At 39.9% G+C, this 27,815-nt stretch overlaps 2 protein-coding genes across 4 annotated transcripts; one reads left to right on the top strand and one right to left on the bottom strand.

The window, feature by feature from the left end:
• The first annotated feature begins 725 nt into the window (after positions 1-725).
• On the top strand, positions 726-7,720 carry LOC119782053 (phospholipid transfer protein-like). Its single transcript, XM_038282810.1, has 10 exons — positions 726-793; positions 991-1,113; positions 1,207-1,294; positions 3,804-3,932; positions 6,570-6,725; positions 6,795-6,834; positions 6,950-7,111; positions 7,279-7,443; positions 7,565-7,615; positions 7,673-7,720. Exons 2-10 carry the CDS (start codon positions 1,002-1,004, stop codon positions 7,718-7,720), a joined length of 951 nt encoding a protein of 316 aa, XP_038138738.1. The 5' UTR covers positions 726-793; positions 991-1,001.
• Positions 7,721-17,446: 9,726 nt separating this feature from the next.
• On the bottom strand, positions 17,447-26,280 carry rdm1 (RAD52 motif containing 1). Of its 3 annotated transcripts, none has more exons than XM_038282266.1 (7): positions 25,932-26,279; positions 24,185-24,364; positions 23,955-24,098; positions 23,714-23,873; positions 21,658-21,756; positions 17,818-17,894; positions 17,447-17,745 (listed from the first exon to the last, which is right to left on the bottom strand). In XM_038282266.1, exons 1-7 carry the CDS (start codon positions 26,028-26,030, stop codon positions 17,668-17,670), a joined length of 837 nt encoding a protein of 278 aa, XP_038138194.1. In that variant the 5' UTR covers positions 26,031-26,279; the 3' UTR covers positions 17,447-17,667. The 3 variants fall into 3 exon arrangements, with proteins under 3 accessions (XP_038138194.1, XP_038138203.1, XP_038138211.1); XM_038282275.1 differs by having other exon boundaries at positions 23,955-24,083; XM_038282283.1 differs by lacking the exons at positions 17,447-17,745; positions 17,818-17,894 and adding an exon at positions 18,730-19,009 and having other exon boundaries at positions 21,612-21,756; positions 25,932-26,280.
• Between the last annotated feature and the right edge of the window lie 1,535 nt (positions 26,281-27,815).

Here is a 27,815-nt window from a genome sequence, read left to right as displayed (position 1 = left end):
GGTGATCCACTGGTAGGTGAAGGCCAAGGATGTGAGCTGGGTCACCTTCTGATGGTAATGGTATGGAAGACCGAGCTAAAGTCCGCAAACTGTCCCTGAGTGTTGGAAGTGGTCCAGGATGAAGTGTAAGCCGAAGGGGACTGCGTCCTTTTTTTTAAAAGCTTCAGGGTTTGATGTTTAAATAAATGAATGACAACAGATGATGGAGCAGCAGCCCTACAGGAGAGAAATATCAGCTGTGCTGCTGCCATCATCATCTTGGTTTATAGACGTTTGAGATCTCCTGGAAACACAGGAAGGAGCAATCAGCTAAGTGAGCTTAGCGCTTGGAAAAAATCATTTATTCCTTTAGAGACAGCATGAAAAGTCAGCTGAGTACAAAACATAGAGAGGAAAACAAGAAGAAAAGGGACAAGAAGAGAGGGACACAACCTAGAACAGATAATGGATGTCTATTCTATAAAAATTTCTATTTCTATTAATTAGTTTACAGGTGCTTTTTAGACATGGATTCTCTTTATGCTCCTTGTTGTTTACTCTTGCTTTCCAAATAGTTTTAATGTTTCAGATTTTAGTTTGAGCAAACAGAGGAGTTGCAAAAACACCTTCTGCTCTGCAGGATGACGGATCATCTCTGTTGTATGGAGAAACTTCTTAATCAGAGGAAGTTAAAATTCATATTAACATCAGTCATTCCTGTGATGAAACTGCAGAATCAGAAGAATAAAACATTAACTCCGCTTCTGTAGAAGTTCAGATCAGCGGCTGCAGACGTTCACCTAAAGGGTTACTGGTCAGTCCTGATTGTCTTTATTAGCTTAAGCTTAGTTTTCCTTAGATCAATAAAAACCAGCCTACTTGTTTGAAGAAGACGAACTCTTAAAACAGACCAGCTCCATTAAACCTCAGATCAGCGGCGGCTTTGAGCAGAGCTCTAAAATGGTTCCAGATGTGAGGAAGATACTAATTCATTTCATTCTAATGTTTCAGGTGTCATCAGGATGACCTCCTTTATGTGTCCCTTCCTCTTCCTCCTCCTCATATTTTCCTCCATCAGCGCCATCAATCCTCCTGGGTTTAAAGTCCGGATCACCAACCGTGCTCTGAACACATGTAAGATTTCTGTGACCTAGACTCTCAACATGGCTGTAAACTCTAATGCTGGTTAAAGTTTCTGCAATGCTACAACTATGTTTGTTTTTACAGTGAGAGATGAAGCTCAGGCCTTGATTCAGGAGCAAGTGGTTGGAAAAACATTCGAAAGCATTGACTTTTTAAACGTTCATTTAAGAAAGTAAGATATTATCACACCCACACTCACTGCTGCGAAGTCTGATTCCATTGAACTCAGGTTTGATTCACACTCTATTCCTCTCACTGGAAAAAATCGAAATCTAGACAAGTAATATTTTCTTAAAATAAGTGCATTTGTTCTTGAATTGAGGAGGTAAGTGAGACACGTTGCCAATGGAATAAGACAATTTACATTTAAAATTTAAAAAAAAAAACAATTGCATTGTCTTATTTCAAGTGTATTTTATCCAAATATCTAATTTTAAGAGTAAAAATACTCATTCAATTGGCAAATCATCTCATTTACCTGCTCAAATTAAGAGTAAATACACTTTTGAAACGACAAACTTGCTAATTTTTAGATAGTTTTTCCAGTGCTGTTGGTATCAGGAATCATATTCCAATATCTTGTTATTTCCAAGTTAAAGAGTCTTTTTTTATCAGTGTGATTTTCTGTGTTTAATTTTTATCTTAATAGGGTGAAACTTAATCGGTTTGCATGTTCTATTTTTGTGCAAACACTTCTCATGCATTGCAAGGGCAAATTTTTTTGCAGAGTAACTTATCACTCCTTAATAGCAGTCTTTGAAAACAAAGCATATCAAGGCAAGGCCGCACATTTCAAAGTGCTGCACAAGAAAAAAAAATAATAGGAAAAGTTCCTTGCAGTAGCACACAGGTAATTAAATAATAACAAAATTAAACATAATGAAAAATACCTGAAATGTAATGATTCATAAAAAAGAAAAGAAAATGTGGACTCCAAACTTTGTTAATAATGTTAAGATAGTAAAGTAAAGAATAGATTTTTAATCTAGATTTACCACTAATTACCTAAACATATTTAGTTAAGTTTGCATTCCAACTTTCTCTTTTTTCTACCAATAATTTCATGACTATTTTTGATCATCTTATTTAAATTATTCACTTTTATTCTCTTTAAATATTAATGGCTATTAATGATTTAATTACCTTTATGCCATTGCAATTTACTTTCCCTATTCTGTTTCTTTTTTTTTTTTTTTTTTGGAAAAAAGGAGCGGCGCACATGTCTACTTAGTATTTTCATTACCCACCATCTGCAGGGAGCACGTACTTTAAATTCGTTCCCCCTGCCAGGAAACAACATGGCCACTATCTTTAATCAGGAAGCGGTGATGTGAGGTTGAGTGCGACCATAACTGCAAAAAGTTGAAAAAAAGTGTCTCTTTTAGAATAATCAGGACTTTGTTCAGCTTTACTTAAAGGAATAGTACACCCAAAACATGATTAGCCTTCATTTTCTACTCACCCCCATGCTGAACAACACTCTGGAGTACTTTTTTGATATCTCAAATGCATCTGGAGATCTGGGAGGCTTCTTGCTGTCTGCTGACATTCAAATAATGGAGGTCTATGGCACCCGAGACAGAAAGGTCCATAAAAGTCCACAAAAAACGTGTCAATATTCCTCCATACTGCTCGTCCAATGTATTCCAAGTGTCCTGAGTGGGTAGCATCCAGAGTTTACTCGAAACGAAGTCATTTAGAATGTTTTTAGAGCATAAACAGTAGTGTATAGGATTTCCTGAAAGCGCGTTCATGAGTCTACGGAAACCGCGGCAGACCAAACCAGATGAAAGTGCGCATTCAGCTCAGCAAAGAACTCATGCTCTTCCTCAACACTGAAGTCCTCAGACATTTTTCTTTCGTTGTTTCTTTCTTTGCACAGGTAAACAGCACATTTCTTCTTCTACGCTTGCATTATCGGCAGAGCAGACGCTGAATGCGCACTTTCATCTGGTTTGGTCTGCCGGCTTCCGTAGCCTCGTGATCGCGCAGGCGCGCGCTTTCAGGAAATCCTATACACTACTGTTTATGCTCTAAAAACATTCTAAATGACTTCGTTTCGAGTAAATTATGGATGCTACCCACTCAGGACACTTGGAATACATTGGACGAGCAGTATGGAGGAATATTGACACGTTTTTTGTGGACTTTTATGGACCTTTCTGTCTCGGTCACCATAGACCTCCATTATTTGAATGTCAGCAGACAGCAAGAAGCCTCCCAGATCTCCAGATGCATTTGAGATATCAAAAAAGTACTCCAGAGTGTTGTTCAGCATGGGGGTGAGTAGAAAATGAAGGCTAATCATGTTTTGGGTGTACTATTCCTTTAAGAGCCTAATTGCTAGAAGCTGCAAATACATTCCTGCAGTGGCTGTAAAGGGATATCATGAAATGGGTGGACACGGCACGGCAATAAATGTAGGTGTGCCTCTTCCAGGTTGAAGGAAAACGACTAATATTTCATAGCAGGTGAGCATCCCATAGTGCAAAGACAATATATTATCTTATCTTTGCCTAGAGTTGACTTGTTCTGGTCAGAACATCAGGCCTCATTGAGACCAACACCTCATCAGCAGCTTAAAATGAGGAAGAGTAGGAGGCTTAGGGCCTTCTGAATGTGAGTGACTGAACATTTTAAACATTGAATTAATCAAAGTTTTTTTTTTCTGCTGTGTTCAGTCTGAGGTTCACTGAAGTCACTATGAATCGAGTCCATCTCCAGTTCGTGGAGAACTACGGTTTCCGGCTCGTGATCGAGGACTTCAGGTTTACCATGAACTGTGACAGCACTGTAAATTTTTATGTTGTGTAAGTACTTTGTTCAGTTTGGTCCAGTTTGACAGTAACATTAGAACGAGGCTCCAGACTGTTGCTGAATTCAGTGACATCAGTAAATAAGATACCTTTGCTAATTCCCAATCATTTTAATCATGGCAACCACAAAGCAGACTTAAATTGGAGGCAGGCGGACTTTCGCTCAGTTTTTCTGAAAATTGATGGGTGTCCTGATATCTTTTTTAGTAAATAGTCTGGTGATGTCCTGACTGGTCAAAAGCATGTAGGAAATGTTTCTAATTCCTCAGTTTCCTTCACTGGAACCCTCTATAGCAGAGATCTTCAACGCTTTCCAGGCCAAGGACCCCCAAAGAGATGGAGCGGGGACCCCCTAATTTTATGCATATATATATATATATATATATATATATATATATATATATATATATATATATATATATATATATATATATATATATATAAACTGTTTTCTGACCCCTCGTGGGGTGGTATGTGTCATCCTCAAGCTCGGGTCCTCTACCAGAGGCCTGGGAGTTTGAGGGTTCTGCGCAGTATCTTAGCTCTTCCTAGGACTGCGCTCTTCTGGACAGAGACCTCTGATGTTTTACCTGGAATCTGCTGTAGCCACTCTCCCAGTTTGGGGGTCACAGCCCCTAGTGCTCCAATTACCACTGGCACCACTGCTGCTCTCACTTTCCACATCTTTTCTAGCTCCTCCTTCAGTCCTTGGTATTTCTCAAGCTTCTCGTGTTCTTTCTTCTTGATGTTGCTGTCGCTTGGGATTGCCACATCTATCACTACTGCCTTCTTCTGCTGTTTGTCGATCAACACGATGTCTGGTTGGTTAGCCATCACCTGTTTGTCAGTCTGGATCTTGAAGTCCCATAGGATCTTAGCTCGGTCATTCTCAGCTACCTTAGGAGGTGTCTTCCATTTTGACCTTGGGACTTCCAGCCCATACTCATGGCAGATGTTCCTGTACACTATGACAGCTACCTGGTTGTGGCGTTCCATGTATGCACTTCCTGCCTGCATTTTACACCCTGCTGTTATGTGCTGCATTGTTTCAGAGGCATCTTTGCACAGTCTGCATCGGGGGTCCTGCCTGGTGTGGTACACCCTGGCCTCTATTGATCTTGTACTGAGTGCCTGTTCTTGTGCTGCCATGATTAGTGCCTCTGTGCTGTCCTTCAGTCCAGCCTTTTCCAGCCACTGGTAGGAGTTTTTGATATCAGCCACTTCTTCTATTTGTCTGTGGTATACGCCGTGCAGCGGCTTGTCCCTCCATGATGGTTCTCCTTCCTCTTTCTTGTCCTCACTTTCGGTTTTCTCCTGCCTGAGGTACTCACCAAGCCATTTGTCTTTGGGGGCCATCTTTCTGATGTACTCCTGGATCTTAGTTGTTTCATCCTGGACAGTGGTCTTGACACTCACTAGCCCTCGGCCTCCCTCGCTACGCTTGGTGTACAGTCTCAGGGTGCTGGATTTGGGGTGAAACCCTCCATGCATTGTGAGGAGCTTTCTCGTCTTGATGTCAGTAGCCTCTATCTCCTCCTTTGGCCAGTTTATTATACCAGCGGGGTATCTGATGACTGGTAGGGCATATGTGTTGATGGCTTGGATCTTGTTTTTCCCATTCAGCTGACTTTTCAGGACCTGCCTTACTCTTTGTAGGTATTTAGCTGTGGCAGTCTTTCTTGCCATCTCCTCGTGGTTTCCGTTAGCCTGTGGCACCCCAAGGTATTTGTAGCTGTCCTTAACATCTGTTATGTGGCCTTCTGGTAGTTCAACCCCCTCGGTTCTGATCATCTTCCCTCTCTTTGAGACTATGCGACCGCACTTGTCCAGTCCGAATTACATCCCAATGTCGTTGCTGTAGATCCTGGTAGTGTGGATCAGTGAGTCGATGTCTCGCTCACTCCTGGCATACAGCTTGATGTCATCCATGTAGAGGAGGTGACTGATGATTGGTCTGATTAGTCTTTGTAATGATCTGGCTGAGGGGGTTCAGGCCTATGCAGAACAGCAGCGGGGATAGTGCATTACCCTGGTATATGCCGCACTTGATGGTGACTTGTGCTATTGGCTTTGCATTGGCTTCCAGACTTGTTTTCCACAGCTTCATTGAGTTCTTGATGAAGGCTATTAGAGTCCTGTTGATCTTGTACATTTCCAAGCATTCCAGTATCCATGTATGTGGCATTGAGTCATAGGCTTTCTTAAAGTCAATCCAGGCGGTGCACAGATTTGTCTGCCTGGTCTTACAGTCTCGAGTGACTGCTCTATCCACTAGTAGCTGGTGCTTGGCTCCTCTGGTGTTACTGCCTATTAACACCATATATATATATATATATATATATATATATATATATATATATATATATATATATATATATATATATAAATTAGTGGGAAATACTGCAGCGGTGGGTGGGAAAAATAAAGTATAATCAACCGAAACTTTCACGACCCCAGTGCAGTGTCTACGTGGACCCCCTGTTTAAGACCTCTGCCCTAAAGCCTCAGTGCTAAAGTTTAGCTGTATTTAGTCCCTTAATGCTGCAGCAGCCAAAGCAGACCCATATGATGTCAGAAAGTTCGACCATTTTCTTGCTCATCATAAATAAAGTTTTCTGCTTCTTTTTCCAGTCAGCCCAGCGGATCTGCTACATTGGCCACTAATGGGGCATCCGCCACCATGGAAGTGGGTCTAACTAGAACTGCTGATGGACGACTAGAAGCCGCCATGAGGAACTGCAAGGTTTCAACCAACCAACTTCAGATTGTTGGAACAGGTTTACCCAGGTAACTGACTCCTGGACTAAATAAGCCATTCTGGGTCTGTAGATGTACTGAAACTTTGTTTTTCTTCAGGATCGCTGAGGGGGCATTGGAAAAACTTTTAATCTACCTGGTTTGTATCTTTATTCTGTTTATTGATGCCACAGCTTAGTGACCAGAAATCATAGAACTAAAACTTAATGTTTATTGAATAGCGGAAAGGTGAAAAGGACTCTCTCTTCTAACAGGTCTGCACTCTAATCAATCGAAAAGGCATATCTGCGCTCAACAGCTACCTGAGCACAGCTCCAATGGTAGCAGACGTCTTCCCAGACCTTGGCATCAAGCTTGACTATTCCCTAACCAGAGACATCCAAGTCACAACCCAAAGCCTGGACATGTCTTTCAAAGTGAGGAAATAAGAATTTTAAGTTAAGGATGTTACTTGATGACAATCAAATTATCATGTCTTATTTAATTAGTTTTAAATTTTCAGAAGTTTCCACATTATTTTAAAAACTTTGTTCCTGGGATTAGTTCTGTTAGATTCATGATTACGCCATGTCACGTCTGCTAGGGCCAGGCATACGTGCAAAACCAGCCGCCTCTCATGGAGAAAGGTGGCGTGGAGCCTGTTTTCAAAGAGAACAACATAATGGCTTATGTGGGCATCACTGAGTTTTTCTTCAATTCTGCAGCCAGATCATTTTACGACGCTGGGATCATGAGCAAGAAGTTCGAGGTGAGAAGAGCCTCCATTAAGTTAACATGTTAAACTTGAGCAAAAAAAAAACTCCTTGGTAGAACCATGTTGTTTGCATTTTTTATACTTGAAACTAAAACACCTTCTGTGTTTAAAACAGATCAAATCGAAAATTGGAAAGGCCGCTTTAAGAATCATCCAGTTTTTCACAGTAAGGAGTCAGAATCATTCCAAACAAAAGACTTTTATGATATTTAATCTGAAACAGGAGGACTCCATTGCCTCCTATTTGTTACAAAACAGAAGACAAAGCTGAACCAAAATAATCTTTCTGCAGCAACCATGGAACATGGATGAATCTCTTCAAACTGAATTGAAACTCATCGAGGCACCAACTATCAAGATCACCCAGGCTGATGGCTTCATCTTTAACATAAGGGTGGCAGGATCAGTCATCTCTTCAGGAAGTAGAAAGCCCACTGTCCTCTCCTTATCTGTGGTAACATAACCTCACTCTCAAAGATTTAGGTGCACTGCAAAAAATTGAAATTAAAGTCATTTTTTCTTAAAATAAGTACATTTTTTCTTGAATTGAGGAGGTAAGTGAGAAAATTTTTCAATGGAACAAGAAAATGTACATTTAAAATAGGGAAAGAAAAATCCATTGTCCTTTTTCAAGTGCATAGTATCTAATTATCTTATTTTAAGAGTAAAAATAGTCATTCCATTGGCAAATATGTCATGAAACGAGGACAGATGGACCCAGTATTCAAGGAGAGACAGTCAGTAGGAAGGTTCAAAAGATTTATTAAATGAACAACAAAACTAAAAGGGGAGCTGCTAGAATCTGTGGCACGCGGCAACTGCAGGCGGGGGGGCGGGGCATCGCCCAATCTTAGACACTCTGTAGTGGGAGAAACGCAGGTAAGTGACCAAGATCATCTGACAGAAGATGATTATCTGAGTTGGTCACTTGCCTGGTTTAACAGTCCAGTCCAAGATGTCCCCAGCAGTCCCAGAGGTCATGCAGGAAAGCCGATCCTGGAAGGGATCCAGAACAGAAAGGAACAAACAGAACAGGATCCAGATCCGGCTGGAACAGGCAGGTGGCAGGATCCAGGCTTCCAGACATCATAGAGCTCCCAGGCAGGTTCAGAGTCTGAGAGAGTTTCGAAGCGAGACCAGGTGGTCACGCACAGGAGCAGACAGGATCAGGTGCAGGTGAGCAGGCTCAGTGGAAGAGGGTAGTCGAGACAGGACCGTGGAACCAGAACTTGATGCAGGACTTTAAACTGGTCTCCTCCCTGGAGCCAGGCTTACTGAGATAAAAACTGAACCTCCCCCCATAATGAGCCAAAACCCAGAGGACTCAGCGGGGGAGGAACAGTGGACGATCAGGAGACGAGACAAACACAAAAACCCTCTTTCCACTGGCTGCTAGGATCCAGAACATGAACCATGAACTAAAACTGAACAGACAGACTGACAGAAAGACAAGAAATGATCTGGCCCTGAATGCTCAGGCTGAACTGAATATAACCCAGAGGAAACAGGTTAGGGGAATAAATTATAATTGAGACTGGGAGGGAAAACGAATTAAGGAAGAGCAAACAGGCCAGATCATGACAAAATAATCTTATTATCTACTTGAATTAAGGGTAAAAACACTTAATTTAAGAAAAATGTACTTATTTCTAGATGTTTTTGCAATGTGGACGACCATTGCTTTCTTCTCGATGATCTCCATTTCTGCTGCAGGTCTGTCCTGGAAGTATGATGATAACCATTGAAGGAGATCGCCTTTATTTGCCTTCTAAAGACTTCAAGTATGGAAACACAGAAACACGAGGGGTTATTGGATTGTGCACATAAGGAGCATTTTACTCCTTTTGACATTTTTCTTCTCTGTTTTAGCTGTCAAGTTGAATCTAAATCTGTATTTAATGTAAGGAAATATATTTTCTTTTTCTTCCCGGCACCGATCTGTATAAAGTAATGACTAAATAATGAATTTGCCGTGTTTTTGCTTTGCAGAAGAAGCTGAATAAGAAGATCAACAAAAAAATCCAAGAGTTCCTGTCAGGTGAGATAACAGAGAGCTAAAATCCTGGCTAAGCAAATTGGCAATAACAGCAACCAGCTAAACAGAAGACTATAAAAAATGGTAAAATCAATTGCACAGGGAAGGAGAAACACAGATCTAAGAAAAGAAAACACTTTACTTATTAAAACGTCCTATTCCTATTAAATGTTCAAAAGGAAAATGTATAAAAATGTTCAAAAAGGAAAACAGGAAAAAATGTGAGTAATGTGCGGAGAACTGCATAGATGTAGGAAAATTATCAGGCAGCCAAAAACCTGTGCAAATACAGTCATGATCTAAAACACTGAGCTGTAAATAATATCAACAGCTAACAATATGGTTATAGATGCTTATGGGGCGTGTTAGAATCAATAGCAGCTTTGGGGGATGCCAAAAGTGGATTTTCTAATTACCATAATTGGTCTTTACCAACCACGCCTGCTGCTATTACATGTCAGACCATTACCTCTATCCAACCGGCTGAAAAACACATTTAAAACCATGAAAAATCACAACCGGCTGAAAAACACATTTAAAACCATGAAAAATCCCAACCGGCTGAAAAACACATTTAAAACCATGAAAAATCAGCTTTAAGTGGCAGAGGGAACAGCTAACAGATGCCTGCCTACCTGGGTCAAACAAATGAAATTATGTAATACCATTGAACCTAACGTACTGTCGTCAACACACCGATCCAGTCGTTTCTGATATAAGAAGCCGAAACAACTCTTTTTACATTCGATAAACATGAAAGAGCACTGGTAAGAGGGATTCGGACAAATAATAGAGCCTGACAACGCCTTGGCTTACTTACACTTGCTCTCCATTATTTACTTTCCTTATTTCTGTCGCACTGGTGACATCATCAACGCTAACCCTGCGTGACAGTGTAACCAGATACGCCACTGCGGGGGGAGTGAAGCCATGCAGCTGGCCAGCATGGGGTTAGACACAGCTTTTTTGCAAGTGGGAAGGGAGCCAAAAGCCGATTGTCAGCTGGTCAATCCGTGTTTGAAAAACGCGTTTTAATGTACTATTTCATTTGGAAAGAGCCTCATGAAAGACGGCAGTAAAGAGTGAAGGAAGGTCCCAGGACTGCCCCCGGCACTCCCAAAGTTCTCCACAGCAGGGAAAGTGCTCTAACCCTTCCTGTGAAGAACTTCAGTGTTGTGACGTTAAATTAAAAATCCAATTACTTCTAAGAGTTCATGTCCGCAACATTAGAAGATAAAGTAAGAAATAAAAAGTTCTTCAATAAATCAGCAGAACTCTTAATTGAAGGTAAATCAAGAGTTCCAACTTCTGCAGGTGACCCAGTTTAGATGTGGAAACAGGATATGGTGACGGGGAGCAGAGCAGATGGAGGAATCAATTCAATGGCCCCGTTAAGCCGTGCATACACAGTACGATATTTTCATTCACTGTATTCAGCTTAAGCTTAAACTGTACGTTGAAACCGCAGGGTTTAAAAGTTCGCAGCTCATGATGCATGCTCTTCCACTGTACGACCCGACGCTCTAATGCGATCTACCTGCTCAAACTGCTCGTCCAAAAACCACTCATTGAACTTATTGCCAAGAGATGGCGCTGGTCAGACTCATCAATGTGAAAGAATAACACCCCTGTTTGCACATGTGCAGTGCGTGAGGTACTGGTAAATCGGCTCGTAGCTCTTCTTCTACAGCAGGATTTGTTTACAAACACTTAAGGAGGGCCGACTGAATTTCAAACATGTCTGACCTGATCCTGAGGTGCTCATGAGAGGCTAATCTCCCCTCATTACCCCCCTGTATACTACATGAAGCAGGGTGCACAATGAGGCTGATCGAAAAATGTTTGCACGACCGCAGAATCGACCCTCAAAGGGCAAAAAAAAAAAATCGTACAGTGTATGCCCGGCCTTATGGCGCACAAACAAGAAACATGCCTTCGGAAGAGGGAAAGCAAGGTCTAGTCCTGCAAAAGGCTTACTTGCTTCCAGCAGAATGCCTGATTACCACAGCTTTGGTTTACTACTGCTCAGCCTGGATGAAGAAACAATCTCTCTCACTCCTTTTTCACCATTAGCCCGTCTGTAAAAGCTAAACCCTCATTCAGACCTTTTGAGAAGGCGACCGACTCATCGTGTTGCTGAGCTCAGACCATTCAGACCTAATTTCATGTAGACAGAATATAAATAATCAACTTTGTTTTTCATTACAACAAAAGTTGTCATCTGCATGTAACCCGAAACCCCCCGTAGGAAGCAGTGTGGGCCTAAGGGTTTTGATCAGCAACCCAACCTGGCACATACAGTCCCCTGAAAAACTGAGCTTTGTGCTCTAACCACTCCCCCCAAAATAAATATACAAGCTGCAGGACAAGATGATCATGCTGAGAACTTTGTTTTTGCAGATTGGTTTGGTGAGGGATGGAAGATTCCTTTTCCGGAAGGAATGAACTTCATCCAGGGAACCGTACAATATCAGAATGTAAGTCTTACTTGAACTATTTATTTGTTTTAATATTCATTTAAACTTTAATTATTTTCATGTTTCCTTTATTTATTTTTACTTTTTTAGCCCTTTAAAATTCCCCTTCAATGTGTTTGGAATATTATGCATTATCATTATTATTGTTTTGCTGTATTTAAACCATTTTTTACCTCCAAGTCTGTGGCTTAGAACATCTTCTTTCTCTCAAACAACCAATCTGTAGCACATGAGGTTTACTGATTCAAATAGGATTCTCCACACCAGCTATCCCAAATCTCAACAAGCCCAATGCATGAGCAATTTGGCTTTTCTTGTTTGTTTGTTTGAAACCTTTATTTAACCTGGTTATGTCTAACTGAGGATACACATGCCTTTTAAAAGAGAGACATGAGCAATTTGGGATTTAAAAAATGGGATTTTAAAAAGAAAATGAAAACAAACGCAGCTATCTATTTAAAATAGAAATAAAATAACACTTAATTTTAAGCAAAGCACTGGCAAAAAATACCTTATTTACAAACTGATTGAGATTGGCCTTAAATGTATTAAAAGAAACAAATTCCTTCAACTTTAGGTCATTCTGCAGCTCATCCCAATATGAAGAAGCAGCAAACTGGAGAGATTAGTTTTTCCATTCTCAGGATGAATCTTAGGCACAGACAATGGAATGAATTTGTTTGTGCGCAAAGAATAACCATTTGGAGGTTTTCTAACAAAAAGAGACGATAGATAGGGGGCAGTAAACTGAAGATGGCTTTATAAATTAAAAGAAAAAGATAAAAAGATGGTAAAAATCTGCAGGTGGACATAGCAGTCTAACCAATACAGGTATACAGAAGACAATGGTGAGTTAGGATTCCTAGACCAATGATGAAACATAATCCTCCATGATACACAGAATCTAGCCTATGCAACTACTATGAACATACATGCATATAAATGATGTGACCATAATCTAAAATGGGCAAAAGAGCAGCAGCAACAAGACATTTCCTAGCATCAAATGATAAGATCTAATTCTAAAATTTCTTTAACAACCTGTTAAATTTAAGGACCAAAACCCAGAGAATCACCAATGATCAAGCCTAGATATTTATACTGAGACACAACCTGGAATATAATGCATCAATTGTGATCTCACTAACTTTTTATGATTTGAGAACATTAATTTCTGTCTGTTCCTGTTTGGCTGTGACTCCATCCTGGAGAGAAATATCAGCTGTGCTGCTGCCATCAACACCTTTGTTTATAGATGTCGGAGATCGGCCTGTTTTTCAGTGTAGTCCTGTTTCTCTGACTGTGACTGGCTGGATGTGCTCTCTTCATCCTCTGACGTGGGAGCTGGCTCGGAGCTCGTCTGTTGGAGGATTCTTCCTGTTCAAAGGGAGTTTTTCCTTTCCACTGTCGCCACAAGCATGCTTAGTGAGAGGGATTGCCTTCGAGTCAATGAGTCGATGCAGTCTAATGGTTTTCCTTAGATAGAAATCTTTTAATCAATCTGACTGGATGATCTGATGAATTATAAAGTGCCTTGAGATGACGTATGTTGTGAATTGGAGCTATAGAACTAAACTGAATCGAACTGAATTAATTTAAATTTCCTAGTATTTAAAACTAGCTTCTGATCACCCAAATTAAAAAGCTAAAATAAAATAAAAAAAATGATTGTAGGTTGTTAAAAGAACTTTTCACAGTATTGGCAGCAAAATATAGGACAGTGTCATCTGCATAAAAATTAAATCTAGCGTGTGGGACATTTTTATATAAACTATTATCGATTATAAAAAGAAGAGGACCTAGGATAGAGCTTGTAGGACACCTTTGGATACTTGAAGACGGGTGGAAAATTGTCCTTTCATTTTCACATACTGTGACCTCCCAAACAAGTAGTCACACATGCAGACAGTGCTTAAAGGAATAGTACACCCAAAACATGATTAGCCTTCATTTTCTACTCACCCCCATGCTGAACAACACTCTGGAGTACTTTTTTGATATCTCAAATGCATCTGCAGATCTGGGAGGCTTCTTGCTGTCTGCTGACATTCAAATAATGGAGGTCTATGGCGCCCGAGGCAGAAAGGTCCATAAAAGTCCACAAAAAATGTGTAAATATTCCTCCATACTGCTCGTCCAATGTATTCCAAGTGTCCTGAGTGGGTAGCATCCAGAATTTACTCGAAACGAAGTCATTTAGAATGTTTTTAGAGCATAAACAGTAGTGTATAGGATTTCCTGAAAGCGCGTTGACGAGTCTACGGAAACCGCGGCAGACCAAACCAGATGAAAGTGCGCATTCAGCTCGGCAAAGAACTCATGCTCTTCCTCAACACTGAAGTCCTCAGACATTTTTCTTTCGTTGTTTCTTTCTTTGCACAGGTAAACAGCACATTTCCTCTTCTACGCTGGCATTATCGGCAGAGCAGACACTGAATGCGCACTTTCGTCTGGTTTGGTCTGCTGCGGTTTCCGTAGACTCGTGAACGCGCTTTCAGGAAATCCTATACACTTCTTTCGTTGTTTCTTTCTTTGCACAGGTAAACAGAGCAGAGCAGACGCTGAATGCGCACTTTCATCTGGTTTGGTCTACCGGCTTCCGTAGCGTCGTGAGCGCGCTTTCAGGAAATCCTATACACTACTGTTTATGCTCTAAAAACATTCTAAATGACTTCGTTTCGAGTAAATTCTGGACGCTACCCACTCAGGACACTTGGAATACATTGGACGAGCAGTATGGAGGAATATTGAAACGTTTTTTGTGGACTTTTATGGACCTTTCTGTCTCGGGCGCCATAGACCTCCATTATTTGAATGTCAGCAGACAGCAAGAAGCCTCCCAGATCTCCAGATGCATTTGAGATATCAAAAAAGTACTCCAGAGTGTTGTTCAGCATGGGGGTGAGTAGAAAATGAAGGCTAATCATGTTTTGGGTGTACTATTCCTTTAACTTTTCAAGAGGTCTGTCAATATTAGATTATTTAACATCAAAACAGTGTTATGGATAGAAACAAAAACTACTTTACATATTTAGCCCCTTTGAAAACTGGTATTAAAGAGGAAGTTACTAAATCTCTTCTCAGATTCTGCCTTTTAATCATCATTTTAACTGATTCCTCTGTTTGTCTTTTCCTGCTTGCAGGGCTTCGTAGTGGTGGGAGGAGACCTGCGCTTTACTCCAGCTGGGAGGGAGAAACTGTTTAACAAGATCATTCCTGGGACATAAACAAGGAAAAGAACCTTCTGAAAGTCACAGCTTTGTTCAGAAATAAAAACCTTCAGCATCTCAGAGTTTTCTATCTGACCCCATCCTGGGCTCCTACGCTCACTTGGTTATAATCTCAACATTTCAAATAAGAGAAATATAGTAAAAGACGCACTGCTTCTCTGCTGTATAATCGGTTTAATCTGAATCCTAAGGTATTTCAATCTGAAAAACTCACATGGTGGAAAAAGACAATTAGAAGAAATTTATTGATACAATTATTTTTTTCTTTGGCGCTCGGAACTCGGCAGAAAACATCTTAGATTGAGGAGGTAAAAGTGACATTTTGCCAAAGGAAGAAGACAATTTACTTTTGAAATAAGAAAACATTGCATTGTCTCATTTCAAGTGCATTATATCTAATTATCTTATTTAAAGAGTAAAAATATTAATTCCATTGGCAAACCACCTTATTTATCTACTCAAATTAGGGTAAATACACTCAATTTAAGAGATTTTTACTTATTTTTAGATCATTTTTCCAGTGTAGCACTGAATTTTGATAGATATGCACACTCGAAAAAACAATCTAGAAATACATAAAAAAATTCTTAAATTTAGTGTATTTACCCTTAATTTGAGTAGGTAAATGAGATAGTTTGCCAATGGAATGAGTATTTTTACTCTTAAAAAAAGATATTTAGATAATATGCACTTGAAATAAGACAATGCAATTGTGTTTTCTTATTTTAAGTGTAAATTGTCTTGTTCCATTGGCAAGATGTCTATTTTACCTCCTCAATCTAAGAACAAATGCACTTATTATAAGAAAAATTACTTATCTAGATTTGGATCTTTTCCAGTGCATGAACAGGAGCAAGAAACAGGGCTGTTTCCCCCCCAGGTCTCAAACTGGTGGTGGAGTGGAGATAGATGGAGTTGGTCAGTCTGTAGACTGCTGGTTGGAGAGACGGTCTGCTGAGCTTTATGGGGAGATCCAGTGGACTGCGTGAGCTGATACTAGAGCTTCACTCAGGGACCTGAAAGATGGAAGTCCATTTTGGATAACACAGGTTGAGAGAACCTGTCCATGATGAGCAAGCATGGAGCGACAGTGGAGAGGAAAAACTCCCCATTGGGAAGGAAGTGAAATGAGACGCGGAATGCAGTAAGAATCCAGGAGAAACTGATGAAGCTTTAGCTACGATGGTGGAGGAGGGGCTGGAGGAGGGTTGAAACGGGGTCATCTGAATGAAGTCACACAGCACAACCCCCGCCTGCTCACAGGGTAGCAGACGAGTTGCGGATCGGAGGACTTTTATTATGAACTTTGGATGCTGATTAAATTTCGTGGAGGTGCGGTTCAAAGCTGATTGGCTGTGTCGGAGGCGGACGTAGGCGAGCAGTTTCTTCAGCTGAACTTCCGCCTAGGCTCTATATGTAGGGCCAAAATGTATCATGACATAAGTACCAAATCAATCATTAAATATACCAAGTTATGAAATGCACAATTAACTAATTAAATTTCAGATTTTTGTAGATAAGTCAAAATGTTTTATGTATTTATAAGGAAACTAAAGGAATTTTAAGATGGAATAGAATAACACATTTTAAGGGGGTGCTTGTTTTGGAGTCACAGGCAGAAACGTTTGGGAACTCCTGCTTTGTCTATCTTTTCTTATCTCTTTTTGCAAGGAGGACACAAATATAAATGGAGATGCAGGACCATCAAGGGACTTTAATTTTCAGAAAACAGAAACGGTCCAGAAACTAACAGTGCTCCACAAACCTTGTTAAAGTCCTGATTAGACATAAAGAGCAGCTGTTCAACTTTTTCAACATGTTCATTATGCAGAACAATAACCGATTTAGACAACTATGATGTATAAATGAGATTTATTACCAAGGGTTTAATGTAAATCTAGTCCATCTTCACTGATTTGTTTGGAAAATACAGATTTGCTCAGTTTCCTGTTGGTGTAGTGCAATTAGTGACAACTGACTCAAACCTGTTTGTTTTTTTTAATCCCTCCACATTTTCTGGCTCCGCCTCTGATGATTAAATAAGAGCAGAAATGACAGGTGCTGGTTGTGCTGGCAAAGCAAACTCTTTATTGGTTAGATCTATTTAAAGCCTATAACCAGACTACTATATTGCAATGAGGCGATCCTGCCGTGATTCGAGCCTAATGTGCAAATCTGGAGATGATGTTAATTTATCAAACTCTTCAACACTTCATTGTTGTTGATAGAAACAAATCCGCCTCTTAGCTACTTTATTCGTCCAGAAGTGTTTATTATTAAAAAAAATAATTCTTTAGAAACATAAGAAAACATTTTTATTCAGACTTAAGGGACCCTCAGTAAACAGTACAGCGAGCGCCCCCCAGTGAGATAAACTGGGTCTGACCCAAAGACAGCTTTGGTTCATTAAGTGTTGCGTATAGGAGCAGATAGCTGATTTCAGATCAGTTCTTTGAATAAGTCAGATGCTGACACTCTAGGACACAGTCAGATCCCAGTCTTCATCCTCATCCTCCTCATCAGCCAAAGCTTCTGAGGGCGAGAACTCGTTGACCTGAAACAGACAGAGTCAGTGTTTACAGGAAAACACAGATTTGGGGAGGGGTGGGGTTACAGGTGAGCTTACCTGCAGGATGTCTTCAGTCTCTTCAGCTTCAAACTGATCTGAGGTCTGTTTCAGCTCCACCATCACCTTACCATTACCTGCAGCAGCAGATCTGAGGTCAGGAAACACACTGATAGTTTCACTTTATCATTTCAATTAACGTGACGCCACCTGTCAATCAATCCTGGAGGCTCATCAGCAACTGACCAATCAGCGGTGTCCATTTGTTCTAAAGTGAAACCACCCTACCCTGCAAGAGCAATTTCTGACATCTTTGTCGATTTTTTACCTAGGAGGACTTACATGTGTATATATATATATATATATATATATATATATATACAAATACACACACACACATATATATATATATATATATATATATATGTGTATATATATACACATATATATATATATGTGTGTGTATCTATCGTATTGCCTGTTGTCTTTCTGCCAATGTTCACTAAGGAGGAAAAAAGTTGCAATAAAGGCAATCAGATAACGCTGTGCTTCATCCTTTGGTCGTTAAAACTTAGCCTGACGTAGTCCGACTCAATTCTAGTCAGAATGAGTCTGATGCTGCTCCATAGAGCTGTGATTATGGGGCGTGTTTCGAACGAACCAGGAAAAAAAATACCTCTGCACTCAATTGGATAGACCTACAACCAATAAGAGCAACGGAGTGCGTGACGTATGTTAAGCGACGCATAGTTGTTGTCCACAAAAATCAAAGCGTGCAGTTTCACGCCTAGAATAAGATGAGCCTTGATCGCGTTTCTCTGTTCCTCTTTTAAAATGAATTTGCTGTCGATATCTTCTAGAACAGACCTAATAGCAGAATCTACTCACCTCAACTCTCCAGCGGCAGCCATTGTTGTTGTCACCTAAGCACGCTTTGGTCACGTGGTTGATTACGTTACTGTTGATCATCTGTCCGTCATCGTATAAAGCCCGCCCTGATATTGGCATACTTGCGCTACTATTGAGCAACGCCAGACCGAACTTCCCGACCTCAAACGTTGTGGGCGGGACTAAGTTCAGAATGGCACCCAGGCTAGTTAAAACTATCCTACCTTTGTTTTTCACTGCTTGTATTTCCACAGTCTCACAGTTGGCGTCACGTCAATAACTCCAATGTATATTAGTGTACTATACTGGAGTAAGGTGGTAGTATTACTAGTGGTAGTATTACTGAAGTAAGGTGGTAGTATTATTGTAGTACAGTGGTAGTATTATTGTAGTACAGTGGTAGTAACTCTAGTGGTAGTATTACTGTAGTACAGTAGTAGTATTATTGTAGTACAGTGGTAGTATTATTGTAGTACAGTAGTAGTATTATTGTAGTACAGTGGTAGTATTATTGTAGTACAGTGGTAGTATTATTGTAGTACAGTGGTAGTATTACTGTAGTACAGTAGTAGTATTATTGTAGTACAGTTGTAGTATTACTGTAATACGGTGGTAGTATTATTGTAGTACAGTAGTAGTATTATTGTAGTACAGTGGTAGTAACACTAGTGGTAGTATTACTGAAGTAAGGTGGTAGTATTACTGTAGTACAGTGGTAGTAACTCTAGTGGTAGTATTACTGTAGTACAGTAGTAGTATTATTGTATACAGTGGTAGTATTATTGTAGTACAGTGGTAGTATTATTGTAGTACAGTAGTAGTATTATTGTAGTACAGTGGTAGTAACACTAGTGGTAGTATTACTGTAGTACAGTAGTAGTATTACTGTAGTACAGTAGTAGTATTATTGTAGTACAGTGGTAGTATTATTGTAGTACAGTGGTAGTATTATTGTAGTACAGTAGTAGTATTATTGTAGTACAGTGGTAGTAACACTAGTGGTAGTATTACTGTAGTACAGTAGTAGTATTATTGTAGTACAGTGGTAGTATTATTGTAGTACAGTGGTAGTATTATTGTAGTACAGTAGTAGTATTATTGTAGTACAGTGGTAGTATTATTGTAGTACAGTAGTAGTATTATTGTAGTACAGTGGTGGTAACACTAGTGGTAGTATTACTGTAGTACAGTAGTAGTATTACTGTAGTACAGTAGTAGTATTATTGTAGTACAGTGGTAGTATTATTGTAGGACAGTGGTAGTATTATTGTAGTACAGTGGTAGTAACTCTAGTGGTAGTATTACTGTAGTACAGTAGTAGTATTATTGTAGTACAGTGGTAGTATTATTGTAGTACAGTAGTAGTATTATTGTAGTACAGTGGTAGTATTATTGTAGTACAGTGGTAGTATTACTGTAGTACAGTAGTAGTATTATTGTAGTACAGTTGTAGTATTACTGTAATACGGTGGTAGTATTATTGTAGTACAGTAGTAGTATTATTGTAGTACAGTGGTAGTAACACTAGTGGTAGTATTACTGAAGTAAGGTGGTAGTATTACTGTAGTACAGTGGTAGTAACTCTAGTGGTAGTATTACTGTAGTACAGTAGTAGTATTATTGTATACAGTGGTAGTATTATTGTAGTACAGTGGTAGTATTATTGTAGTACAGTAGTAGTATTATTGTAGTACAGTGGTAGTAACACTAGTGGTAGTATTACTGTAGTACAGTAGTAGTATTACTGTAGTACAGTAGTAGTATTATTGTAGTACAGTGGTAGTATTATTGTAGTACAGTGGTAGTATTATTGTAGTACAGTAGTAGTATTATTGTAGTACAGTGGTAGTAACACTAGTGGTAGTATTACTGTAGTACAGTAGTAGTATTATTGTAGTACAGTAGTAGTATTATTGTAGTACAGTGGTAGTATTATTGTAGTACAGTGGTAGTATTATTGTAGTACAGTAGTAGTATTATTGTAGTACAGTGGTAGTATTATTGTAGTACAGTAGTAGTATTATTGTAGTACAGTGGTGGTAACACTAGTGGTAGTATTACTGTAGTACAGTAGTAGTATTACTGTAGTACAGTAGTAGTATTATTGTAGTACAGTGGTAGTATTATTGTAGGACAGTGGTAGTATTATTGTAGTACAGTAGTAGTATTATTGTAGTACAGTGGTAGTAACACTAGTGGTAGTATTACTGTAGTACAGTAGTAGTATTACTGTAGTACAGTAGTAGTATTATTGTAGTACAGTGGTAGTATTATTGTAGTACAGTAGTAGTATTATTGTAGTACAGTGGTAGTATTACTGAAGTAAGGTGGTAGTATTACTAGTTGTAGTATTAATGGAGTAGAGTGGTAGTATTACTAGTTGTAGTATTAATGGAGTACAGTGATAGTATTACTGAAGTAAGGTGGTAGTATTACCGGAGTACAGTGGTAGTATTACTGTAATATGGTGGTAGTATTACTGAAGTAAGGTGGTAGTATTACTAGTGGTAGTATTACTGTAGTACAGTGGTAGTATTACTGAAGTAAGGTGGTAGTATTACTAGTGGTAGTATTACTAGTGGTAGTATTACTGTAGTACAGTGGTAGTATTACTGAAGTAAGGTGGTAGTATTACTAGTGGTAGTATTACTAGTGGTAGTATTACTGTAGTACAGTGGTAGTATTACTGAAGTAAGGTGGTAGTATTACTAGTGGTAGTATTACTAGTTGTAGTATTAATGGAGTACAGTGATAGTATTACTGAAGTAAGGTGGTAGTATTACTGGAGTACAGTGGTAGTATTACTGTAATATGGTGGTAGTATTACTGAAGTAAGGTGGTAGTATTACTAGTGGTAGTATTACTGTAGTACAGTGGTAGTATTACTGAAATAAGGTGGTAGTATTACTAGTAGGAGTATTAATGGAGTACAGTGGTAGTATTACTGAAGTAAAGTGGTAGTATTACTAGTTGTAGTATTACTGTAGTACAGTGGTAGTATTACTGACGTACCTAGAAGGATGAGCAGCACTGAGGAAAAGGCCTGAACCAGAGCTTTCTCTCTGACCGACCTCTGCAGCTTACAGCGTCTCTGCAGGAGAACTTCTGGACCTGGACACACAAAAAGACGACGACTGAAACGCAGCAGAACCAAACTATGGGCAGAAGCAGAAAGAGGTTCTGAAACTATTGTTGAAGAACCGAGACAAGACTAAGACTTTATATGATCGTGGTTTCTGCCTCTAAAGGTCTGGTCTGGTCTCTGTACTTCAACTCTATCTACAACAGAAACACAGAAGAGCTGAGGTTCCCATCAGGCTGCTCTTCTGCGTTGTTTGAGCCCCTCCCACTGTAAGACTTAGACAGATTTATTTAGTCATTCTGTACATGAGTGCATACAAAAAGAAATGTTGTTTAAAACAGCTCTAGAGAATTTCATTTTTTGAAGCGCAGCCTTGAAAACAGTATTACATAAATAAAAAAAATAGTAATATAAACATATGAAAGTATATTTACAGTTCTAACAGAGTTCTAACTGTAAGTCACAAATACTGACAGCTCAGCCTGGCTGTGCATCAAACTCTACCTGCAATCAGAGCAGAGAGACTCTACTCTGTCCATTAAAAAGGAGTCATAAGCTTTCAATTCTGCCCTGGATTACAGAGCAGGGTGAAAATATAACGTTAACACAATGAAATGCAGCTTCACTACACTGAAGCTACCAACCACAGAAATGTGGCAAGCTAAGCTACAATGAAATTATCTAAGTAGCTTAAAGGTATAGGGAAGGATCTTTTATTTCATTGTGGATCATCTCAATAAGTGGTCCTCATAATTGTCAATCATTCTGGTGATATGTTTACGTAACGCCGTCCTACATGCTCGTCTCGTTAGCCATCTTTTTTCTGTGCATGCGCATTTCCAGGTGTATATCTGTGGTGAGCTATGGTTTCAGTCAATCATTAAAGCTCACCTTTCTCACCACGGTTCTTTGAAAATAGCAGAGTCGTAAGAGAAAAAGTGTCTACGAAGTGAGAAAAGAAAGGCCCCAGAAGAGGCAGATATATCCCAGAATGCTTTGCGCGGAGAGCTCTCCTCGCAAAACGCTGGGCCCCTTTTTCCAACTAGATCCCCGCTCTTTTTCACCCTCATGTCCCTCTGTGTTCGCACAAATTTCACCCTTGCGTATTTCCACCTCCTCACCACCTGGGCCGTATCTAGACCCACAGCTAGTTCCTGATGGTCCCTCTTGCGTTTTGTGGCGTGGAATAACATAGCAAAAACCATGCTACAATATTGGGCATAAATCTAAAATATCTGCGTCATACTAGCGACACACTGGTGCGGGAGGATAACCAGCCCGTCAGGGTGAACCATCGGACACATTGAGCTTTATGAGCTATGAGAAGAGCAACTTTTACACAGGAGAAATGGGCTTGTGCATGCTCTTTCATTTAATTTTATTTTTCTAAAGTGGAGAGGGCGGTTCTTTTTAAGAAATTAGAGCAAATCCTCCACAATACCTTTAACTACATCCAAACTTCTTTTTTTAAACATCAACCTTCCTTGATTCAAAGTAATTGCTCTCTAGTGATTAAAGAAACAAACAGATCAGTTTAAAATTTCAAATATCAAAATCCAACTTTACTGTTTGGATGTAAATTAAAAATTAAATCTTGCATCTTAGAACCAGAACAATATGTCTCAGACTAATGCAGCAACTGTCAGTGAATCAATCAAATGAAGCCACTGTAAATTAGTATTAGTTTTAATTCAATCTTTAATTTACAACATTGCTTTTGATTTGATTCATTTAAAGGGGCTAAATATCCCGTTTTTCATCCTGGATTATGTCGTCATATTTTTTATTATTCTAGTGTCTTTATCATGTAAATGGTGACATAAAGCAACATTTCCACACACAAAAAAAACATAAATTAAAAGGATCCTCTGCACACGCCACGGAGACTAATGCTAAAATAATCGGCACCCGTTTTAAAAACCTTGCATCTATCGATCGATCTGTAGGTTCTGATTTATATTCATGTATTTCAGAACTCCTCCTCACCTGCACAGGTGAAGCTCTCCTCCACCACTGCGACTCCTCTGGTCGTCACTCCATGCTGAGGAAAGCTGAGCTTCATCATGCAACCGAACCGTAACCGCCGCCGGACCCCGCCCTCATCCTCCTCCTCATCCTCCTCTTCTTCACTTGTCAGTTCCTTCAGCTGTTGGATTCCGACACAAACAGGAAGTCACCTGCTAACTCTCACCCGCCTGGACTAACAGGTGAGCGGAGTGTTTCTCACTGTGATGATGTCAGAGGTCCAGCCATTGAAACCCAGGCAGCGATTGGCCAGCTCCACACAGCGGGCATGGTTCAGAGGTGTGCTTCTGCCAGACAGGAAGTGAGGAGTCTGTTTGGAGCTCAGCTTCACCTGCAGAGACAAACACTATTTCTGAGAGCCAATCAGAAGTCAGAGCTCTGAGGAAAGCGTCGGTGGTGCAGGTAAACGCCACTCAGAGGGCAGCTGCTCACCTTGAGAGCAGGCTGGTGGAGCAGTGGACATCCATCTGTGAGGTTCTGGGCTTTGGCGGCGTGAGCAGCAGAGTAGAACTTGATGATGGCGTAGAAACCAGGTGGGTGGAGAGGAGCATTAGGACACACCTTCAACAGGTAAATAGGTCCAAAGGAGGAGAATGCTTGAGACAGCTGCTCCTGAAACAACAAACAGTAACATCAGAGTGAGTCTAAAGGCCAATTTATGCTTCTGACGCATAGCGTCTGCAACCGTCAGATCTGTCTCTGTGCGTGACCACGCCCCCCGTGCAGAGGCTCTGCAACCATCTTCACGCACCTCAAAAATACCCCGACTACGCGTTGGCGGGTCGCAAACCCGTGCAGACCTGAATCGTGATTGGTCGTTGGTATGCCTTTCCGGCTGTCTGTGTGATCGTCCTTCTCAATTCGTTGTCGGTGCGCGCCATTTTTAAAGACAGAGGAAACACTACAATGGACAACTACGACGAAAGGTTAATCGGTCTTTTTACCAAGTCCATTAACAGAACCTGTTCCTCTTCGATGTCTAGCAACTCTAGCCATCTCTGTGACCGTGATATCTTGCAGACGTGACATTGTTGTTTTGGAGGATAAACACTCCAGCCGGCGCCGCCGAAGTTCTCGCGAGTTCTTGAATAGGCTCCCCCTTGTGCTTTGGCGGGAAACTGCTGTGCGTCCCTAGAAATTCCAGGCCGACGGTGCAGAAGCATGCCAGCAAAACTGTCTGTGGCCTTAGAAGAACGCAAATACAATTTAAGCGTTATCCTAGCCTCGTGAGACCATCCTGATCTCGCGAGCTTTCAAGGTTTCACTCGCAGATCAGTCTGGAGACTCTCCGTTAAAGAAAATGTGGAGCCGTTCACCAAACGAACGTCCAATCAGCGTTGACTTTGAGGCGGGTTGAGGTGTGACGCAACGAGAAGCGCGACAGTTCAGTCTAAAGAACATGGTGGCTTCAGCCGATGAAACTAGCGTTAGCGTGGCTATCGAGCAAGTTTTATGGGAATTACAGAGTATTTCTTCACTGAAAGAAGAGCAAAACACTGCTCTGGAGGCTTTTCTCAGATGTACTCGCCTATTGCAACATTTTAGTGCTGGATCGAGGCCCCGCCTGATATCGGTTTCGGTGAAATTGTAGTTTTTAGGGTATGAAAGTTATTAAACTTTGGCAACAACATATAAAAGCAGACAACTCTGCTCTCCAGAGCAAGTAGATTCATAACCTGCTCTCCTCTATCTTGTCTGCTGTCACGATTCATGCAGCTATTATTTCACCCAGATCACAGCTTGTCTACAGTGAAAAGAAGGACTGGGTTATTTACTTTTGCCGTCGCCTTTTTGGAAACACACGAAGGAGCAATCAGCTAAGTTAGAATGGGCTTAATGATTGGATTCATTTTGAGACAGCGTTAAAAGTCAGCTGAGCATGTTAGCAATATGAAAAGAAAAAGGAAAAAAGAAAATATAATGATGAAAACAGCAAGAAAAGTATAAGAAGAGAGGGACAAAACATAGAACAAATAATGTAGGTCTATTCTATTAACATTTCTGTATCTGTATAATGGGTCTGTTTTCTGTGTGCTCTTCTTAATTCAAAGGGGCCTACACCTGTCTATGCCTAGGGCCCCAAATTTCTTAAATCCGCCCCTGACCATAAATTAATAGGATTTACTGCCATAAACATTAGAACATTGATGACGCCACAACCTTTTTAGCTTAGACTTACATAAACCTGATCCTGGGTCACAACCGGCGGGATGTCCCAAACGAATAGGGTCTTGTTATTTTCCACAGGGACCCTGAACTGCAGGATGTCCACCTCCATGCGAGAAAACAAACCAGACTCCGTTTAAAAACTCTCCGTTTTTAACTTGGTTTCCGCCTCAGCTCAAAACCGCTCTGTCGGAGCCCGATTGGAAAACAGACTTCCGATTTAGAAGAGCTACCTGAACCTTCGGCATGATGCCAACTGTTTACACCATGAAACTGACGGGAAAAAATGGATCAACTCTTAACTTTCTCTGCTGAGACGGTCCTGCCTGCATTGAAATCGCGGGTTTCTGACTGGGAATCGGTGGGCGGGTCTTCGTCTTCTCTGTGAGGTGTAATAGCGGTTGAGTGCGCCTTACCGCCACCTACCGGTATGGATTGTGGAACAAAATTACAACATTCTAGCTAATATATTTACCTGCTTTACTTTATATCCTAAACATAATAATCGATTATCCTCCATCTTTATTTGATATTATTATTATTTATAATTAACAATATTCTATACTTTTATGTTTTATTCTTAGTTTGATAACCTTAATCCTTCTACTGTTCCTTTTATTTATCAATTGTATTTATTCATAACCTATACATGTATTCATTAAATCACTTTCCATTTACTATTATTTAAACCAGTTTTCAGAATGAAGATTATTATTTTTTATTTTTTTCCTACTGCATTATTCAACTGTGCAGCAATATTTTCAAGCATCAGCTCCCGAGTAAAACCCACATTTAAACGTCCTTTTCCTTTTAATTTAATTGAACTTTATTGATTTCACACAGTGGACTGTGCAGGACCCAGGAGCAGTTTAGGATTAAGGGTCTTGCTCAGGGACCCAGAGTGCAGGCTGTGCGGATCAAACCGGGTACTTGCAACCTCAGAGCACAAGTGCACTGCTCTAACCACTTGGCCAACACTTCCTATTTTATTTCACACCTACTGACTTGAATAAAAACATGTTCTGTTGATTCTGTTGTATTACACCCACTGCACCAGTGAGATGTTTCCAATCTTAAAAAGTGCCACCCACCTTTCAACTTTATTTACCCTCTGTTGAAGTTATAGATCTATATATTTCATTTTCCATAATGTGGTATGATTAGCAAAAAGGGATTTACCATAAATCTGAGATAATGTAACTGAAAGTAACACTGGACTTACCTCACTTCCTTGAGAAATTCAGTTTTCTATTTTACACCTCTTTGAAACATGTCATCCTACTTTAACTACGGATAGTCCTTTCACACAAAAATGTTTCTTTTTATTTCTATTTGATGTCATTTAATCGTTAGATATTCTCTCATAATTATATTATAGACCTATTATTACATCAGAAAGACAACTCCAACAATCGCCTTATTGATTTAGGCTTTCCTAAAATCATCTTTTAAACATACAGCAGGATCCTGGGTTCCTTTATCTCTACAAAAACCACTTTGATAGGGAGCGGAAATATTTCTTGACTCTAAATATTGAATTAATCTCTAATTTTCTATCCTTTTTCTATCAATTTACACATACTAGAGGTGAAAAGAGCTGATCTATACTTTTCCAGGTTACTATGTTCCTTTCCAGGGTTCGTTATTGGTATTATAATTGGTTCTTTCCAGCTACTTGGGAGCTTCTCTTCTTCTCAAATGTTATTACAAATCAATCAGATAATGAAAACTTTATTACTGAATGTTTTAACATGTTGTAGATGACTCATCTTTCCTAGTTCTATTTAATTATTGACTAGAAAATAGAACATTAAGTATATCTTTCATGACTCTGCCTTCCTTGTTTATCTACCATTAGTTTTTTTGGATAAAACCTGTTCAACCCTCACCATGCTTC

The sequence above is a fragment of the Cyprinodon tularosa genome, unplaced genomic scaffold, assembly GCF_016077235.1.
Source record: "Cyprinodon tularosa strain WSP-4 unplaced genomic scaffold, ASM1607723v1 ctg104, whole genome shotgun sequence".
Classification (NCBI taxonomy): Eukaryota; Metazoa; Chordata; class Actinopteri; order Cyprinodontiformes; family Cyprinodontidae; genus Cyprinodon; species Cyprinodon tularosa.
Note: the sequence above shows the minus strand (reverse complement) of the source record. Positions and strands in the feature narration are given on the sequence as shown.

Coding starts and splice junctions, on each gene's coding strand:
- LOC119782053 (XM_038282810.1), top strand. CDS start 1,002: ATGACCTCCTTTATGTGTCCCTTCCTCTTCCTCCTCCTCATATTTTCC. Junction 1,295..3,803: donor TTAAACGTTCATTTAAGAAA/GTAAGATATTAT, acceptor TGCTGTGTTCAG/TCTGAGGTTCACTGAAGTCA. Junction 6,835..6,949: donor AAAAACTTTTAATCTACCTG/GTTTGTATCTTT, acceptor CTCTTCTAACAG/GTCTGCACTCTAATCAATCG.
- rdm1 (XM_038282266.1), bottom strand. CDS start 26,030: ATGGAGGTGGACATCCTGCAGTTCAGGGTCCCTGTGGAAAATAACAAG. Junction 24,365..25,931: donor TGACCCAGGATCAGGTTTAT/GTAAGTCTAAGC, acceptor TTGTTGTTTCAG/GAGCAGCTGTCTCAAGCATT. Junction 23,874..23,954: donor GGACCTCTGACATCATCACA/GTGAGAAACACT, acceptor GGAATCCAACAG/CTGAAGGAACTGACAAGTGA.